The sequence below is a fragment of the Fundulus heteroclitus genome, chromosome 10 (genome assembly GCF_011125445.2).
Source record: "Fundulus heteroclitus isolate FHET01 chromosome 10, MU-UCD_Fhet_4.1, whole genome shotgun sequence".
NCBI lineage: Eukaryota > Metazoa > Chordata > Actinopteri > Cyprinodontiformes > Fundulidae > Fundulus > Fundulus heteroclitus.
This window is the reverse complement of record NC_046370.1, coordinates 3,226,255-3,245,528: the sequence shown is the minus strand read 5'-3', so window position 1 is coordinate 3,245,528 and position 19,274 is coordinate 3,226,255. Positions and strand designations below refer to the sequence as shown.

The 19,274-nt window shown below is 37.6% G+C and overlaps 2 protein-coding genes across 2 annotated transcripts in view; both read left to right on the top strand.

The window, feature by feature from the left end:
* The first annotated feature begins 454 nt into the window (after positions 1-454).
* On the top strand, positions 455-7,509 carry muc13b (mucin 13b, cell surface associated). Its single transcript, XM_036141800.1, is given in 13 exon segments — positions 455-632; positions 1,120-1,488; positions 1,592-1,708; positions 3,478-3,584; positions 3,761-3,817; positions 3,921-3,958; positions 3,960-4,078; positions 4,410-4,538; positions 4,618-4,660; positions 4,747-4,784; positions 5,320-5,407; positions 5,849-6,107; positions 6,198-7,509. Coding segments are annotated over 13 exon segments (1,641 nt in total). The 5' UTR covers positions 455-577; the 3' UTR covers positions 6,420-7,509.
* A 5,076-nt stretch (positions 7,510-12,585) lies between these two features.
* The window catches only part of lrp2b (low density lipoprotein receptor-related protein 2b), a 56,054-nt gene continuing 49,365 nt past the window's right edge, over positions 12,586-19,274 (top strand). The window contains exons 1-7 of the mRNA XM_036141799.1: positions 12,586-12,658; positions 14,759-14,869; positions 15,216-15,338; positions 16,876-16,992; positions 17,111-17,221; positions 18,328-18,444; positions 18,538-18,654. Of these exons, the coding sequence (XP_035997692.1) occupies positions 12,592-12,658; positions 14,759-14,869; positions 15,216-15,338; positions 16,876-16,992; positions 17,111-17,221; positions 18,328-18,444; positions 18,538-18,654 (763 nt within the window). The 5' untranslated portion in view covers positions 12,586-12,591. The remainder of the gene's footprint in view (positions 12,659-14,758; positions 14,870-15,215; positions 15,339-16,875; positions 16,993-17,110; positions 17,222-18,327; positions 18,445-18,537; positions 18,655-19,274) is intronic.

Here is a 19,274-nt window from a genome sequence, read left to right as displayed (position 1 = left end):
TTCAACTGTACATTTTAATAAACTGCAGCTGTTTCCAGCTTTAACTCAACAATGAACATTATTTTAAGCTCATGAGATAAACAAAATGAATAATAAAAAAACAAATTCAAACTAAAATGTACCAATAAAGGGATGGGCTTTTATCCTGGTGGCATTTGGTGTGTTGCTTGATCCAACTGGAAAACTCTGCAGTGATTTAAGTTTATCAGAACAGCCATCCATTGTGACGGACTTCTCCTTCAGTGCTTTTCTCTCTACTGAGTGCGTTTTGGCCCGAGTATTTGACTAGTGACAGACTTTCAGTTGTGCCTTAAATCTGTGGCAGAGACATTTTATAATGTTTAATGGCTATAAGGAAATAACAAAATGCAAAAACATGGCCTCGGTTTTTTTTTTTATGCTTTTAGTGCCCAGCAACGCCCAGGGAGGAGTGGTTACTGATTAAAAGCTCCTCGTCAGAGATAATTTCACATTCATCCTTGGTTTTCAGGCTCTCAGTTGTCATTCACAGATAGTTCCTGCTGCTTTCAGTCTTTTTGCGGGTTTTTGTCTTTTAGGTTTGCCTTTATTTTTCACCATGGCTAAAACATTGATTGGAATATTCAGCCTTTTCATTGTTGTTGCCATTTTTGGTAAGTGGCTGTTCTTTTATATATTATCTTTTAATCATCTTGTTTAGAAGTCATTGGGAAGGAACACATTTATCCGTACTAATTTGACTATTTTGACCTGATTTGCTCATAAAAAGGTCTTCAAAAGCAGCATTCTACTGTATAAAGGCTTATAATGAAGACAGGTGCCGAGAAAGTTTAGCAGATAGATTATATTTGTTGCAAAAATCTTAATTTTCTTTATTAAGATCCAGTAACTAAAATTAGACACTGTAACACAATAGTCATAACCATAATGTTATATTTTATTTTAAATAATCACCTCAAACTGCAAGAAATTCAAAATCCAGACATCTGTTTACTTTGACATAAAAAATATAATTCCTTTAAGCTTGAGCTTCATCAGGCTCATGCACAACCCAGTAACTTTACTGTCAAAAATAACTGTTTACTAGTTTTTACTCTGAAACTAATGGAACTCTGATATCAACTTCCTCTGCTTCAACAGTTATACCAATTTCAACAGCAACAACCGCATTAAGTGACACATCACCAACAGACACAGCAACTACACCATCTCCAACAGACACAGCAACTACACCATCTCCAACAGACACAGCAGCTACATCCTCTCCAACAGACACAGCAGCTACACCATCTCCATCAAACACAGCAGCTACACCATCTCCAACAAGCATCGCAATTACACCATCTCCAACAACAGCCACAACAGATTCGAAAGCTACAGGACCAACTACACAAGCGGGAACCCCACCAACAGTGGGTTCAAGTAATCCACCGGTCACCGGAACTTTGCCAACGAAGGATCCGAACGCTACCTCCAAATCACCAGCTCCTGCGACTACAAATCCTCCAGGTAATTCAGCTACTTTACAAATAGATGCAATCATTTAGGATGCATCGCTTGATTGAAACAACTGCATGCAAATTTACTTACGTCATGTGTCTCAATTGTCAAGGTGCGTGTGCATCAAACCCATGTCTCGGGGGAAGCACCTGTCAACAAAATGGCAATGAGGACTTTATATGCCTCTGTCTGGCTGGGGATGTCTACACTAACCAAAAGTGTCAAAAGGGTAAGTATCTGAGTGTAAAGCAACACTGAGATATTGTAGACCTATGCAACGCAGACCATTGTAAAATGTCTTGCACAGTGTCACCAAAGGGACCTACAGTATGTAAAAACAGGCTACTGAGCTAAAAGCGGATAGCCCTGATGTCTTTCATTTGTCTGGGGGCTCCTTCACTGAAGCAAGTTAATTTTTTTTTTCATCTTTTTCATTCAAATAAATGAATGAACTGAATGTTAAAGGATTAATGATCTAGTTCAATTTCTTTTTTGTCTGTTATAAAAGAAGCCTTAGATATTGCCATCAATGTGGAAACCTTACAGCTGCCCTCTGCTGGTCATGTTGAGCACGTTTAAGACCTTGCGACTCTGAGGATAAGAAAAACATTAATATAATTCTAAAAATTGTGACTTGTTTACTCGCAGTTATATCTATGAACTTCAAACTTATGATTTGAACATTTTTACTTTACATTAAATGCCAAAATGGCAACTTTTCAACTCACAGTCACTATAAATTTCAGTAAAATAACTTTTAGACTTGATATTTTGACTTTCACACACAAACGTATGAAATATGACCTATTATTATGAATTATGACTGTATTAGCTGAAGTAAACACTTTGAAAGTCAAAGTCCTTACTATAAATCTCAAATATATGATTGTTTAATGCATAATTATAGGACTCAAAGACAAAAATGTGGATATAGCCCGTGTTATTTTTGTCTTTCAATTGGTGGAAATAAATTTACTTAAAATAAACTTATTCAGTCTGTGGGTTAGCATAAGATAAAATACATGCTCACCACCAAATGTATCTTTTTTATTTATTTATTTTGTGTGTTTAAGCAAAAAAGGATTTGGTAAGAAGGCTACTCAAGTACTGAGTTACTAATCATAACAGCTGATGATTTAATGTTTAAAAATATGGAATCGGACAGGCAAACATATAAGGTTATGCGCAGATTCTGGTATAGACAAAAAAGAAAAAAAAATTACAAAGAATAACATAATTACAAAACAATAAGAAACAACTTTCTAAATCATTGTTTTTCAACATTAAACTTAAAAGCAATACTTACAGCTGTTAATGTATGTACAGTATGTTAGAACAGTACAAAGTATTTTAATGACAATATCTACTTTTTACTTTCCGTTCATTTGACCTCCAAATCATTCAATGAGCTCAGCAGATAGAAGATAACATTAAAATAATAAAGTTTGTGTAAAATTAAGAAGTCTACCATTAAAAAACTAAGTTTTTGTGTCTCTGGTGCATTTTTGGTTAAAACAAGTCTGTTCTTTATTTATGAAGTTACTCACGGCAGGTAGAGTAGCCAGAAATTTTACTCAAGTAAGAGCAGCGATACATGAGTAATAACATGACTCATGTAAAGTAAACAAGTACAGCGCAATAAAACTACTCCTAAAAGTACATTTTGTTTAAAAAGTTACTCAAGTAAATGTAATTGAGTAAATGTGACTAGTTACTACTCACCTCTGAATATTTCTTTAGTAGCATTAAGACAGGCATTGTTTTTATGGTGTAATTTGTCACTAAATATATTAAATAAAAGAAGAGGCATTACTGTTATTATATCTTAAAGCATTTCTGTTGTCGTCCAGTTATTGGGCTAACAAAAGAGTTAGCAAGTTAATAATAACATAAGTGGCTTTTGATTATTGCCAAATGAGATAAAATAGTTGATTGTCAGTTGAAAATTGAAATTGCTTTTGTGGATCTGTGTCACATGTATCATCTTTTCCCAAATAGCCAAAGTTTTCCCTGGACAGATTAACTTGGACCAACAATTTGAGGAAAACATGAGTGACAAAACATCAAAGGAATTTCAAGAGACTTCAAAGTCTATTACCGATCAGGTAAGCAGTCATATATCTTTCCTTAAGTTTTATTTTGATCCAAATTGCCCACTGAAAATATAGAAGAGTAATACTGCTCTTACTCATGCTGCACTTAATAAAAGGCATTTTGCTCTGTGTGCCCAAATATTGCCAAAGTAGAATGCTAGTCACTAGAATGCTACTTTATTACACAGCTGGACAAAGGGTTCAGTGGTACCAGGATACACCAAATCGTTGGTGCTGGAGCTCCGGTAAGTCAATGTTTTTCATCAACTAGTGAATGCTCACAGTGCGACGCAGACTCATCCACTGCTTCCTATTATCGGCCTTAATTATAATATTTTTTCCATGTAGGGAATCAAAACAAAGCAAAGCAAGGACAGGAAGCACCATTGAGGCATCCGTGCAAGTCATCTTTGAACCGACTGCTGAAATGACAGAGGAAATTTTAACACAAACAATGAAAGACAAGGTTGTCTGCGACACATGTCCTCTAAAAGGAACCTATAGTAGTGAGTTCATTACAAATACTTACTTTAAAATCAGGATCTCGGTGCATATTTCCTTTGTCTTCTTTTACATATAGTGCATTCATTAAAGTTCAAAAAAGTTGATATAGAAAATGGATAGATGGGTATTAATTTTCTTCTAGCTTACCTCTGTGAGCCCAACATCTATGCATTGTGTTGGTTTCACGCGTCATGATTTGGTTTAAAATGGAAAGCAGTTCCGGGCGGTTTGGCCATCAGGGATGAGCTTGATTATGTGTGTGTGTGTGTGTGTGTGTGTTGTGTTGTGAAGTTTTGCTGATTCATCAACCTTTTTCTTCTTTTCCATTTAAAGAAAAAATCCTTTGTGAATCCAATCCTTGTGACATTCACTCTACAACGTGCAATTCTGCGGATGGGGATTTCACATGCGACTGTAAAGGTGGCTTCTTTCCATCACCGTTCAGTGACAGAGTATGCACTGGTAAGGACGTTTAACAAGCAAGAAAGCTGAAAAGTTTCCATTGACACTTACTGAAGTGTAATTTTCTGTTCCTTAAAAGCATGTCCCCCTGGTCAAAAATATGACGGCTCCAAATGTGTAAAGTAAGTGCGTCAGCTTTCAACTAAACCATCTGACTCTATGGTTTTCTCCAAGTGCAACAGTTTTAAATTAATCTCCTTTTTTTCAGCTGTGGCTTTGGCCTTTCTGGTGCAGACTGCAAGGATAGTGAGTATCCCATAGTGAAAGTAGCGGCGTATACACCAAGATGCACATTTTTATGTTTTTTTTTTATCTTACCCTACAGAATTGTCATTACATCTATCATCTAAATCGTGCATTGGATTGTCAGTTTCTTTAATCATCTCACCCAAAACACTGAATTCATGCTTCATGACTGACAGACAGTTGATTCCTTCAAGCCCTTTAGTTTAGACCGAGTCTGAATCCGCGGAAAACTTTTCATCCTCGCACCCAGCTGCAAGACAAAATCTAATTTTTCCCACCACCCTATTCCTTACTGAACTTACAGCATAAGGTGGTTTTTAATTTAACTTGTTCGAAAGAACCAATATGAACAAATAAAACATTGACAAGCAGTGTTTTCTAAATTATGAATATTGCCTCTGAGGCTGTGATGAAATATTTTAAATCAACTTGCAAAGCCTCCTGAATTTTTCAGTTTTGAACCAAATGTTTTACCATCCTGCTGTAGCAAGGTCATGAAACATTCATTAGTGACTTCTTCTTTGTTGTTTGTTAGACGTGACGTTGATCCTTGTCATCGTTGCCTCCATCCTCGGAGGTCTTCTCCTCATCGCGTTGATCGTGCTGCCTGTAGTAGCAACCAAGTAAGTTCCAGCCTCGTTCATTCACCACTTTTATTATCACCTTACTCTAATCTTCTGAGTTATGTGTGGTCAAGGCGGAAGCTTTTACCATATTCAATAAATTAGAACACCATTGAAAAGTTCATTTATTTCACTAACTAAGTTCGCTAAGGGAAACACATTATATTGATTAACATCGACTGATTTTTCAAACCCTCTATTTCTGTTTATTCTGATTTTCCCCACATCCAGGGGATAAAAATGCAGCATTTAAAATTAGAAAACGGCATCAGACCAATTAAACAATAGATTTGTCATTCAGAAATGGGGCTTAGTGAAAAGTATGTTTATCACCAGGTTTACAAGTTTTTTTTTTTTTCAAAAGTTATATTTGCAAATGCATATTGTAATTAAATGAATATGACTGTAGTTGGCCGTGTCATACATCATTTTTTTTTTCAGATTCAAGAAGAAAAGCTCCAAGAGCAAAGGGGAGGAGAATGTGAAACCCTACTTTAGCCATTCTGTTGCCAAGGCACCGCTACCCAGCAGCAACGGCTTCTCCCCCTCAGTCAAAGAGTCAGCAGACGGCCCGGCAGCAAATTCCTGGGGCCCTCGATTCCCGCGGGCCGCAACCAGCAACAACTGGGGCAACAGGACCAACCTGGAGATGACTCCCAGCAACAGCCGACAGAACCTGATTCCCTCGGGGAAAAACTCGGTGTGTACATCTCTGCGCGAGTCGCCGTGATGACAAACATCTGTGTCTTATCCACTCACAAACCACGATGTCTCCTCTTCTCTGCTGCAGCGGTTCAACGACAGCCAGGATGACATGTTCTCATTCTCTCAGAATCAAGCCAAGAGCAACCACTACGACCAGGTCCAACCCCAGATCAACCCCTACAGCCAGGTCCAGCCCCAGAGCAGCCTCTACAGCCAGGTCCAACCCAAGAGCAACCCTTATACCCAGAACCGAGCCACAAACCCTTACGCTCAGAGCCGAGGCCAGACCAACCCTTACTTTAATTAAGGAGATAGGGTTTGGATCGCTTCAGGGGTTCTGCTGTGCTGTTTTTCCCAAGATACCGCTCTTTACTGGGATCCCTTTATTGTAAAAGATGGAAACGGGAACCTTTTAGCTGAGATTTGAAATGTAATATATCTTGTTGTGTCACATGTTCTTTTACTACTTTAACTTCTGTTGTGTGACTCAGATTCATGCGGTTTATAAGCTGTCATAAACCGGTCCTGTTTTTCGCTGCCAGAATCACAAAAGGTTGTTTCATAATTCCTACAGTGTGAGTCAGCAGGTCTCTCTATTATCTCAGTTAATTGAACATGAATATATAATTTATTTAATGTTTATTCTGCCTGAGCAGAAACTCCGAGCCGCAAAGCAGCAACAGCAAAATGAAGAGTTCTTGTCCAGTTGATTATAGTTTTTGTTCGTCAATGAATTTACTAGTATTTCTTCTTTTTTTTTTCACTAAGCATTTTAGGTTTGTAATGAGCACCAAAGTTAGATTGAACTAAATTTTGGTAAAGAAGATGAGTTGAAAATCTCTTCGAATTAAAGAAACTCCAGCATCTTTAAATGTGTTTCAAATAAAGGTGAGACTATTTATCTTACAATGTCAATAGTTTGGAATATTTTTTGCCTTTTTTGCATCATTTTATTTTCTTTGTTGCCTTATGTAATGCAGAATTTAACTCAAAAGCTGCAAATCAGAGATATTTTTTTTTTTTTTTTTTACTTTTAACGGTTATATAAAGAAGATCTTACAGCATTGGACATGTAAACACAATTTAGATGTTTCTATTTCTGATTCAGACAGTTTAGTCAGTACTTTACATACTCTCCTCAACCCTAAAAGACATTTTCTTGGTATTCTTAATCTGACAGATGACACTTTAACCAGAAGTGTGATCTGATTTATTGAATATGACTGTAAATTAAGTCTTTTAATTATGCATGAGGCACTTTAACTATTTCTGTTGAAGGTTGAAATATTTATATAACTTCTCCAAAAATGTTTAAAAACAGTAAATGGGTCATAAATCTGAATATATTTTCGATTATTTTTTCTCTGACCCATATTAAAAGTGAAATAAGATGTACAGTGACTGTTTGGTATCAGTTTTTGACTTTTATATAATGCATAAAGAATGGCTATTCAACTGGCGGCTCGAAGGACACTTCTGGCATGCACGTGATTGCAATCCGGCCCACAAATGATTTCCAAGAAAAAAAAAAAGAAAAAAACATGAGGAATAATCTGTGAAAAACACCAAAGGACAGCAATATGGTTGAACAATGCTTGTTGTTCTTTTACTGCCCTCTAGTGGACATATATAAATTAGATTACAGTTCTATCTTCAACGATACAACTAGTACAGGAACTACCGATACTATTTATGCCCAGGTTTAAGTGTTTAACCACCTCAAACAGCAAGTTCTCTTTTCATTTTATAATATTGCTCAACAAAAGGCTATTTGGACATAAGTCCATTTGCTGTGGTGCTGTCAATAAACAGATCAGAGCTTCACTCATGGTGCAGAACTGCTTATCTAACTCCGCCCCTTCTTCACCCCTACACCAATGAACTGATAGTATAAGGAGCAACAGGTTAAAGTGAAAAATAGTGACCAAATGAACAGTCTCATTAAAACCCAAGCATAATAACAATACAGTGTCACCCTTTGTGTTGCTGCACTATTTTATAGTATTGTACTGGCTGCAACTTTGCTGCCTACCAGCTTTCAGACTAGGACACTGAAATAAGCCTCTACAGTATGTCATTGCTGCTGCAGAAGCATTCTGCTTCTTGTTCCTACAGTAAAGCCATAAACCAGTGGACGTGAATTTCAGTGACAAGGCCACGGACCATAAAAATCCAAGAAGGGAAGTCAGCAAAGCTGTTTATTGCCAGTAAGCATGATAATTTTCTGATAATGCGGCATTCAGTTGACACAAAACTGCTGTGCACCGCATTTTGGGGAAACTTCTCTGTGCTTACCTGGAAAATAATCTATCATTAAAGTAATGCAGATATAATATATTGCACACATGAACATCAGCCGTACGTTGCTGCAGATAGGAAAGAGGGATCATTTTTTGTGTGCGTCCAAACAGACAAAAGTTAGATTCTACTGTTAAAAAGTTGCTGTAAATATCAGCGAGTAACTTGGATAATCAACTTTAAAACTCCCCATAATAGCAGGGCATTTGGATAAAGCTGAATGATTGGAAGGTTTCCAAGGAAGAAGGTTGTTCTACAAATATCACAAGCTGAAGTTTGCTGAAAGTTACCCCGACAAACTAAAAGTTTTATGTTTAGATGTTTTTGGCAATCCTACCGAGACGTGACCATCCACTTAGCTGACAGGCAGAAGACCGCCATCATTAGCAGATTGCCACAGGCCATGTTGGAGATTCAGCAAATGTGAGAAAAGCTCCCACTGTATGTCCAAATGGAACCACGACTGAAGTATTTAGTCCAGAATACAGCGTGTGGTTTGAATAGAACACAGTAACCTGAGCACACTGCCCCCAATGTGGAACATGGTGGTGGCAGCATCATGCTGTGGGAATGCTTCTCTTGGCATAACAAGCTGGATAGTGTTTGGGTTAACACTCTTGACCAAAAAAATTTTTTTTACTAAAAAAAGTAATAGAGATAAAGTGCTGGAACCAAGCCCAGTAAGTAGATTTTCAGTGGTGCTGTAGACACCAGAGAAGACCCCATGTCTCTACGACTTATGGTTCCTGAAAAACAGCAAAATGGCCAAAAAAATGGTTTTAAGTCCTCCTAGGAGGGGCAGAGCCCCACGGGAGGTGATAAATGGAGCTCATCACTACAGACTACAGACTGGGGTGACTGTTCTTCCAGCTGGACAATAACCCTAAATATACCATGAACTATAATAAAACATTTTACATTATAGCATATTCAATTCAATTCAATTCAATTTTATTTATATAGCGCCAATTCATGAAACATGTCATCTCAAGGCACTTTACAAAGTTAAGTTCAATCATATTATACAGATTGGTCAAAAATGTTCCTATATAAGGAAACCAGTTGATTGCAAATGTATTCATGTGTCTAAATGACCCAGACAACGTCTAGATCTAAATTAAATCTAGAATTGTGGCAAGCCTTGAAAATTGACCTCCGCACTCAAGTGTAGTTATTTTAGACAGAGGAAAGGACACAGATTATTTATTTTTTGGGTGTGCAAAGCTGTTTGAGACATGCCCTGAGAGACTTGATGTAAAAGCTTCTTTGATTGTGAACAAATTAGATATTTTATTTAGTAAACCAAGATCAGCATCTAAATCCCTGCAGGCTTCTGACCTGGCACGCCAGACGATAATGTGCAGCGCTGCCTGCCGATCATCCATCTGGGTCAAGCTCCCGTCAAATCTGTTCGGGGAAAAGAGGGACATTCAGCAGCAGTTTCCGAGCTGATTGGGCGAAGCGACGCTTAGTGCCCGCCTACCAAAGGTTGGTTTTAGCCAATCGTGGTGTCAAATGAAAATGGAAGCAGCAGAAGCCATGAGTTACGCTGGTCAAGGCATTTCTTGCTGTTCGTCTTTCAGAGAAGAAATCGTTGATTCTGAGAAAACAGGCGTGACAGCAGCATGTCCTCCTGCGCTGCCACGTTTACGTCTCGGCACCTCTTACTTTCGTTACACCTGTATAATCCCGCCTTAAACCATAATACTGCAACGTGATTGGCCCGAACCTTTTTTAGGAGTGGGACAGAGTTGGAGGCCTCACCATCACCCTAGATTCAGCAGCTGGAAAGAGACGGGGCAAAAGTGGCATCCATGGGGGAGTTCTATGGCTTCACATTGTTGATCCCCTCACAATGTTACGTTTGGCATAAAACTAACACGTTTTGGAACGACAACAAAGAGTAAATGAGCCAAGGTTTCAGCTCTCTATGAGAAAATATTGACTTTAAAGAGGCTGTTCATGCTGGAAAACCCTTCAGTGTGGTTGAACTACAACGATTCTGCAAAGACCAGTGGACCAAGATTCCTCCACACTGATGTGATCGACTCATTGTTTTATTTTTGGCAGAGGTGGAAAAACCTAACCTGACAACAGCCAGCTGCATGTATCGCTCCGCCTAGCTCCACTCACATACATCTGGGACACGGCTCATTGAAAGTGATTTCCCCAACCAAATTTTTGGTCTGGCCAATCAGGACGCAGGGCGGGTGTTTCATAGATGTGACGTAGTGGAGAAGCCACCGTGAGATTCCAACAACAATGGCGGCTTGCATCGAGGAAGCAAGCGTTAGCATTGATGCTGCTATTTCTTCCGTGTTGTCCAATCTACCTGATATTGTTTCATTAAAAGAACATCAGAGTACGGCTCTGAAGGCTTTTGTTGGTGGAAACCATGTTTTCGCCCTTCTCCCGACCGGATTTGGCAAGTTTTGTTTTCCGGGGCGCGGACGACACGTTTTCCGCGGACCGGCTCGCGGAGCGGAGGGGGGGGGTGGACGACACGTTTTCCGCGGCCGCCTCGCCAAGATAGCGCTGCGGGAAACCCTGCACTAGAGCCGCGTCGCTCTCATCAGCGTCACGGGTTAGCTTCGGTGTGAGTGGTTGAAATAGCACGTCGATAAAGATGACAGACAACTGGCTTATCCAATCATCATATGCAAGGAGTTTTGATAAGGCCCAGCCTTCAGTAAAGGCAATTCCTATGGCGGCGTCCCAGATGTATGTGAGTGGAGCTAGGCGGAGCGATACATGCAGCTGGCTGTTGTCAGGTTAGGAAAAACCAGGTAGTAGGACAATCTCTTTCCACATGAGGCCAGGTTGATCTGGATGGCTTTTTTTTTCCCTTAACGAAGTAAATCGTTGTTTGAAAAACTGCTTTTATTTACTTTGATTATCTGTTTATTGGGTTTATTTATCTGGTTTAAAAAATGTGTTTAATATCCTGAAACATTTCAGTGTGACACACAAAAAAAGAGCCAAAACAGAAGAAAGATGTAAAGAGGGCCAATACCTTTCCACAGCATTTAATAGTGTTTGTTTAAATCTCTGATCTTCACATTTTATGGGTCCCCATGACTCGATTTTACCGCTTCCACAACACATGTGTTCAGAAAACGCTCGAAATCCAGAAATCTTGAGGTAAAAATATGTTGCAAAACTTTAGAGTTCAAAATAAAACAAGAATCCGTCTTTTGGACAAGGTCTTGTTTGTATCTTAACATTTACGCAGTTTGAGCATGTGCTGTAGGTAATGATTCACGTTTTGGGCACAGTTACATCAAAAGTCATGTGTTGAGCCAGTTTGGGTTTATAAAACAGTGCCAAGAAGAAGCTGCAAATGTTATGTAACGTAATGGTCGGCAGGGTGGGAAACATTTGGTAATTCCTACATCGCATTAATCCTGGTCTTCATTTTCACTGTTTTTAAGGGATTCTTTCTAATTCAATTCAATTCAATTCAAAAATACTTTATTGATCCCAAAGGGAAAATAATTTGCATCTATGGAAGCAAGTGAAATATCATTTCTGCATGTTTCGGAGACAACTATAGACAATGCCCACTATACATTCATTTGTTTATCTGGGTTCTTTGTATACTTTTATAATTTAGTGGGGATTGCTTCAAACGATAAATGGTATAAAACTCCTAAGCCGGACGTCATATATTTTGAAGCATCGATACATCATGCAGAAATGGACCATTTAATCCAACATGAAGCTAAATTTATGAGGAAATACCTAATCTGATCAGATATTTGAAAAAGATATTCAACTTAACGTGATTGCTCCTAAAATGTGAGAAAAATGCATGAAATCTTACTTAAAATGGATCCTATGTTGGCAGTGGACTTCCTCTCAAAGTGTTACCAAAACCCCAGTAGTCCCAGTAGCTTTTTTTTTTGCTGGCGTATACAACATATGGACAGGTAAAAGTTAATCTTAGATGGAGTTTATGTAAAGTAACGAGCCATAAAAAGCCGTTTTACTCCGTGTCACATTACTGATCTGTTGCCTGCTCAGGGATTTACGTCCCAATCTCAGAGTCATCATCTCACTGCGGGTCATTTGGCTTCAGAGAGTCATGGTTGCAGACTGAGCATGAGTGCACACACCGGGCCGAACTGACACCTTAGCAGGGAAACCCAGGAGCTCCGACGAGGAAAACCGAGCTTTTCATCATGGGCCTCAATGGTCTTCATCTTCTGCCTCTTCTTCTGCTCTCCCAAGGAGTTCATCTTGTTCACGGTAGGTATATGTAATACGAAATGCAATTTATGGTTGTGTAGATCAAGCAAGAAATGACAAGTGATTTTCAATAAAAAAAATAACAGTTTGCGTAAATTTAATCAGATAATTGTCATGTTTTTCTAAATAAAAATGTTTCTTTACAATGTGGATGTTTGCCATAAAAACATGTGCTCAGATCTTTTTTTAAATGGCTTAATATTTAAACTACAAACTTGGACATTTTGTCGTATTATTTTTGATTTGGTTAAAGTCGACAGCTTTGACATAGCATAAATGTATTTTATTTAATTCAGTCATTATATAGGGTTGATTCTCAATAAATGTCATCATGTGGGATCCTTGAGTCCAATAAAGTCCAATCCTGTCATTATTTTAATTATCCTACAAAAAAATTCAGCAGAATTTTAAATAATGTCATTTTTGTCCTGTGTCATTGGAAAATGAAATAAGCTTGAAACTTTTATATAACTCTGAAACTTTCTGTTTCTGCCATATCTAGTTATATATATATATAAATTATATAAAAAGGAAATTAATTCTTCCTTGTCCATACTAAACCTCTCCCTGCCAATGTTAAGCATTGATCCCCTGAGTTTCACACAGTCTCGGAGACACCAGCAAAATCAGGCATTCTAATTAAAATAATGATTTATTATTATTATTACAAAGGATCGGGTGTAAATCCTGATGTGATACAACAACCAAGAGCAAAAGTTGAATTATCATTTTGCATATTCTCACACTAATAATTGATCTAAAATGACAGCAGAGCATTAAAAAAAAAAGATCACGAGCTGGACAGGTCTTTGGTGGTGAAGAATTAACTTTTCTTTAAAGGCCTGATCACATGCTTTTAGGTTCAGATGCTGCATGGAGTCAAAAAAAACTGCCATAAACATTGTCATTCATTTGTCAAAGAAACAATAAAAACATTTTAACCTCACTTAAGTGACACTGATTTAAAGCATTTTAATAAAGTGTCATAAAACTCCTAATAAAACAAGAGTTTTTGGCTGCTTCTGTTTAAAATCTTCAAATGTCAGCGTTTGGATAGCCGCTTAATGCAATCTGGCAGAGAACTAATACAATAAGACAAAGATTCAGTGATAGTGAAGAGCAAGGAAACTTATTAGATTTTTATTCTAGCGGATCTTTGAGGGGGATTTTCTACTACTGTCAAACACTGGTTGCCTTAAAGCTTCACCGATACGTTGGCTTTTTTCCTCTAACAACTTTCTGATTCATTAAGATCAACATGCCTGACTAAAAATAGCGCTTCTCTATGGAGCTAAACCAGTGACAGCTTGCAATGACATCGAAAAAGATTTGGCATTGAAAAATTAGACACTGAAAGGTCAAACATAGTTAGAAAGTAAAAACTTATGGTGATATTCTCATTTTATGCTGCAGCTTTTATTCAATGAGACGTTTTCAGTGTCACTGCAGCGCTCCTTCAGCTCCTTCAGTCACTACAAGCTGGCACTGTTTTGCTGTTGGGTGCGGGGCAAAATTGAAGGCACCTTCATGGACCCTCTGTTTTTTCGGCACTCTTCATCATCTTCCTGCTGTCTCTGGTTTAGCTCCATGTCACCATAATCATTAGCTGTATAACTTAATGAAGATAACATTAATGAAATTAATACCCTTTCTTGTTTTTGAGCAGCGGTACTTGACCGGAGCTTTCCATAAGTTCACTGCAGGTAGATGAAGAGCAAGGTTCGAATTTTCAAAGTCTAATTTTTTAAAGCCAAATCTCTTTTTTGATGTCATTCCAAGTGATTTTTCAATGTTTCATTTTTCAGTGTTTCATTTTACAATGCCCAATCTCTTTTCAGTGTCACTGAAAGCTGTCACTGTTTTAGCTCCATATTTTTCTCGTCTTTCCCCTTTTGAAGAAAGGCTAAGAGAAGATATTTTTAAACCTCAGGGACTCAGTGGGTCACATTGTGCTCATTAAAAGCTTCTGGACATTCAGATCAGTTTAAACAAGTAAAGTTTTTGACAAATCCTCCAAGTTGTAGCATTTTAATCCAGAGCGAGGTTGATGGTGTATCTCACTTCATGCCCACCGCATCTGTGTTTGTGTGTCCTCTGCAGGACGTTGTGCCAGTAATGAGTTCCAGTGCACCAGTGGGCAATGCATTAACCTAGAATGGAGGTGCGATGGGACCAAAGACTGTGCGGATGACTCTGATGAGCTGAACTGCCGTAAGTGCTGATTTTTATATCACTCAGGAATTCACCGCAAACCTTGTATGTGTTTTATATATATATATATATATATATATATATATATATATATATATATATATATATATATATATATACCATAAAAGAGGAGCGTTCCGAGTGTGTAAATAGAAGGTATGTGGACTTCTTTTCTTGGCCTCAGTATTTCTATGAAAGAAGTTCAGTTACCTTCCATTTAAGCATTTCCATAACCTGGACGCCGGCGAGGACAAAGAAGACCTGCCTAAAAGCAAACAAGCTGCGAAATAAGTCGGCAAGTGAAGTCCCGGAAAAACAGTTCACCTGTCGTGTTTCCCTGCTGCAGCACCACCAGCATGCAACTCGCAGGAATTCAAGTGTGTGACGAGCGGTGAATGCATCTCACTGGGATTCGTCTGTGACGGGGAGGAAGACTGCATCGACGGGTCCGATGAGCAGAGAACCTGTGGTACAGAGCACAAGTTGAACCTTTATCTTCACGTGCTAAAAACTGAGAGAAATTAGATGTGGCATAATGTAAACATTTGCTAGATTAGTTACAATTTTCAGTCGTGGGAACTAAAACCTCTAGGTGACCCCATAGTGTTCATTTATCACTAAAATGAGACAAAGCCCTATAGGAAAGCAAACTAAAGCCCACACCTTGAATTAATGCTCATTAAGAGCAAAGATAAATAAAGAGAATGTTTATTACAGTTTTAGGGGATAATAGTTGTGGGTGTATATTTTATATAATTATAGAGCTAAAAAACAATGAAGGTGTTATAATTAAGTGAAGTTGAGTGGAGAAAGTATTTCTTTATCGTCATTATGTAACCATATGGAAATTTTGGGGAGACACCGGCTCAGAGATCACATATAACACACAAATCACACAAATCAAAGACAGAAATTTTCAAGTTGAATGTACCGTAAACACTTCCTGAGAAGCTAAAAGTGTGCTATTAGCCCCAGCATCCGATAAGATTTAAATGTCCAGGTCAGTAAAGACATATATAAGTCACTTTACAGAAAAAATTCAATTACTGTGCAACTGCATGAATGTACCAGACAAACACTCCTGGAAAAGCTCGAAAGCATGCAAATTGTCATTACTAAAAATGCAAATGTTGAAGTTAATTGATGTTCATGTCAAAATAATGATAAAAAAAATGAAAATAACAGTCAGGGGTTCTAAAAAATTTTTTATGCCAGGGACCACTTACAGGAGTCCTTATGTTCCTTATGCTGATAACTTTTTTTAAACAGCCTTTTGTACTTCTAGATAAAGCTGAAATTGGTCATATATTTTTAAACAAGTACATTGATACTACCAATCTGTTTAATAGAAATCTAGACGTTTTAGAAAACAAGTAAATAAACAATATTTGAACACTTTTTAAACAAAGGGCAAATTATTTCAAACTTCATTTTATCTCATGGTGTCATTTTTTTTATCTATCCGTACAGCTTCCAAAAAATTACAATAAAAACTCTGGAACAATTGCAATTAACCCAATTTTTTTTTTTTTCAGTTTAAAGATTTTTTAATTAAAACGATGAACACATACAAACTACTGGCAGAAAACTAAGAAACTTATCACAAATATTAGCTTTAGGCTTTATTACATATAATCAATCCAGTCATCGGTAACAATCAATAACTCCAGCTTAGTGAGAAGGATGAGCCTGTTTCTCACAGCACCGTTTCTCTGTTCTTTGATTGACGGATGAACAATAAACTCTAAGACTGTCTTTCATCTGTAAACCAGCCCTGCACTTAGTCCTCATTATTTACAAAGTTGAAAACGATGATTCACAGAGATTCACAGAGACGAATGGTAGCAAAGGAGAGAAATATTTGCATATCCTCTCCAGCCCCTGATCTATGGCCCACAGGCCGCTGATCTGAATCCTTGTGTTGTTGATGAAGACTTAGTCTGGTAGTATGTCCTGACTGTTATGAGACAAATGCAAAGAAAACCGCTGACCCGGCACCGTTCCAGGTGGACGCACCTGCAAGCCGGACCAGTTCACCTGCCAGGAGGGCCAGTGCATCCCCAGCAAATACAGATGTGACCATGTGAGGGACTGCGTGGACAACTCTGATGAAAACAACTGCAGTAAGACTTTTTTTTTAGATTTACCGGCTCCTGATCCTGCAGAACTTGCAATAACATCTGAAATCTATCCTGCTCTTCGCTGTTGTCAGATGTTTTTTTGTTTTGTTTTTATTTACAGATTATCCACAGTGCACTCAGAAGACATGCGCTAACGGAGCCTGTTACAATAACTCTCAGCATTGCAATGGGCTACAGGACTGCAGAGATGGATCCGATGAGTTCAACTGCAGTGAGTAGACAAAAATCAGCATCATCCTCTGTTTCATAAATATGTATAAATCACATTATTATGGACTGGACGTTAAGCTTATCCCGACGCTTAGCTCAAAACAGGTTTTCAGTTTAAAACGGATCTGTAGATTAGACTAAATCACTCATTTTTAATAAACAAACGTTTTAGATGTATGGTTTGTGTTAAAATTCAAGCATTTATGAGAGCCGCTTTGATGGTTTGGAGGTCCCAAGTAGCAGCTTAGTTTGCTTGTACCTTGGGCGGGCACTGAGCAGAATAAGTGGATGGGTGCATTTTTTCCCAAACTATTCAGGGGACAGACAAAAACATATTAGGGTGCCTCGGGATGGTGCGGGAAATCAAGCTATTAATAAATGTTTTGTGTCCACTCTTTCTGGATTGGATGTGGTTCCAGCTGTTGCAATATAACTAGCTGAGAGAAGTTTTCCTCTGATTCTCAGTAAGTAATGAAGATCAACATGAATTATGATGTGATGTAAATATACCATCTATCTAAAAAAAAGAGTTTAAAAACATTCAAAATAAGTTTCTAAACTGAGAAAAAGGTTTTATAAACTCATATTCCCTAAATTTTAGGTTTCATTCTAATTTTAAATGCATGCTTGATGAACAAACAACGGACGCCATCTATGTTTATGTTAACTGGCTTTGGTTGATAGCGACACGGGGTTCTGAAATTATCCTGAAAAAAGTAGATAGTCAACTCTTTCTTTCTGTTATTTGTTTTGTTTACATGGAATTTAGAACTCAGATATGAAAGAACATAAATAATAATAATAATAATAATTATTATTATAAATGAAACAAATACATTTGAAAATTAATGGTAATATTCCTCCTTGTTTGGATTAGTGGATTGAAAGTGGCATTTTATCACTTAATGTTTAATATATATAAGAGCCGTCATATCCAATAAATTAGGAACTAATTCCCTAATTTAGTTCCAATGAGGCTCATATATATATATATATATATATATATATATATATATATATATATATATATATATATATATATATTTGTGTGTGTGTGTGTGTGTGTGTGTGTATATGTATGAAACAGCATATTGTTTTCTTTTTCAGCCACCCACCACTGTCCCATCCACCAGTTCGAATGTAGGAACGGCTTCTGTATCCCACTTTCGTTTGTGTGCGACCACTGGGATGACTGTGGTGATAACAGTGATGAGCAAGACTGTGGTAATTTCCTTTGGATTTTAACTTGTAAACTTTAGAAATGGTGACAAGTGTCCGACCGGTCCACTGACCCTGTTAACAATCCTCACCTTGCAGAATATTCAAGCTGCAGCGGCAGTGAGTTCACTTGCTCCAGCGGCCGCTGCATTCCTCAGACCTGGGTGTGTGACAAGTTCAACGACTGTGGAGACTTCAGTGATGAGAGGGGATGTGGTGAGAAATATGTGGACTCCCATTTAGGCTTAACTGACCTTACTGAAGCTTGCAACCTAGTCAAAACAGTCCTGAATATAGAATATATGACCTAGAATGGTTAAGAATAAGCAGGGTTATTTTGTGCACATTACATGTTCTATGAAACATTGTTTGTGATTTATGAAATGTTCTTTCGGGCTCTTTATGCTTCCACAATCAGATAACATACGAGCCAAACAACAACCTCTTATAAATCAGACAATTTTGAGTTTTTAAAAGTCAAGTGTAGGTTTCAGAAATCCCATTTAGGGTTTTATATATTCCATCATTGCTTTAAAATAATACTGTACAGGTTTTGCAGTATTAAAGATGCACAAGTGGTAGAAATAAAACCTTAAAATCCCTTTCTTTTAAGTTTTCCCAAACAAAATACATCGTGTTACATAGTATTTTGTGATTATTAAATGATACTGTTTAAATTTGACTGTTGTAATCATTGTTTTGAAATTCAAACTAGACAATATTAAAAAGTCAGTCCAATTTTGGTCATTTCAGTGCAAACTACACAAAATAGCTAATTTATATAACAGTTTTAATTCAGGGGCTTATAGAATCATCATAATAATAATACCTTAACA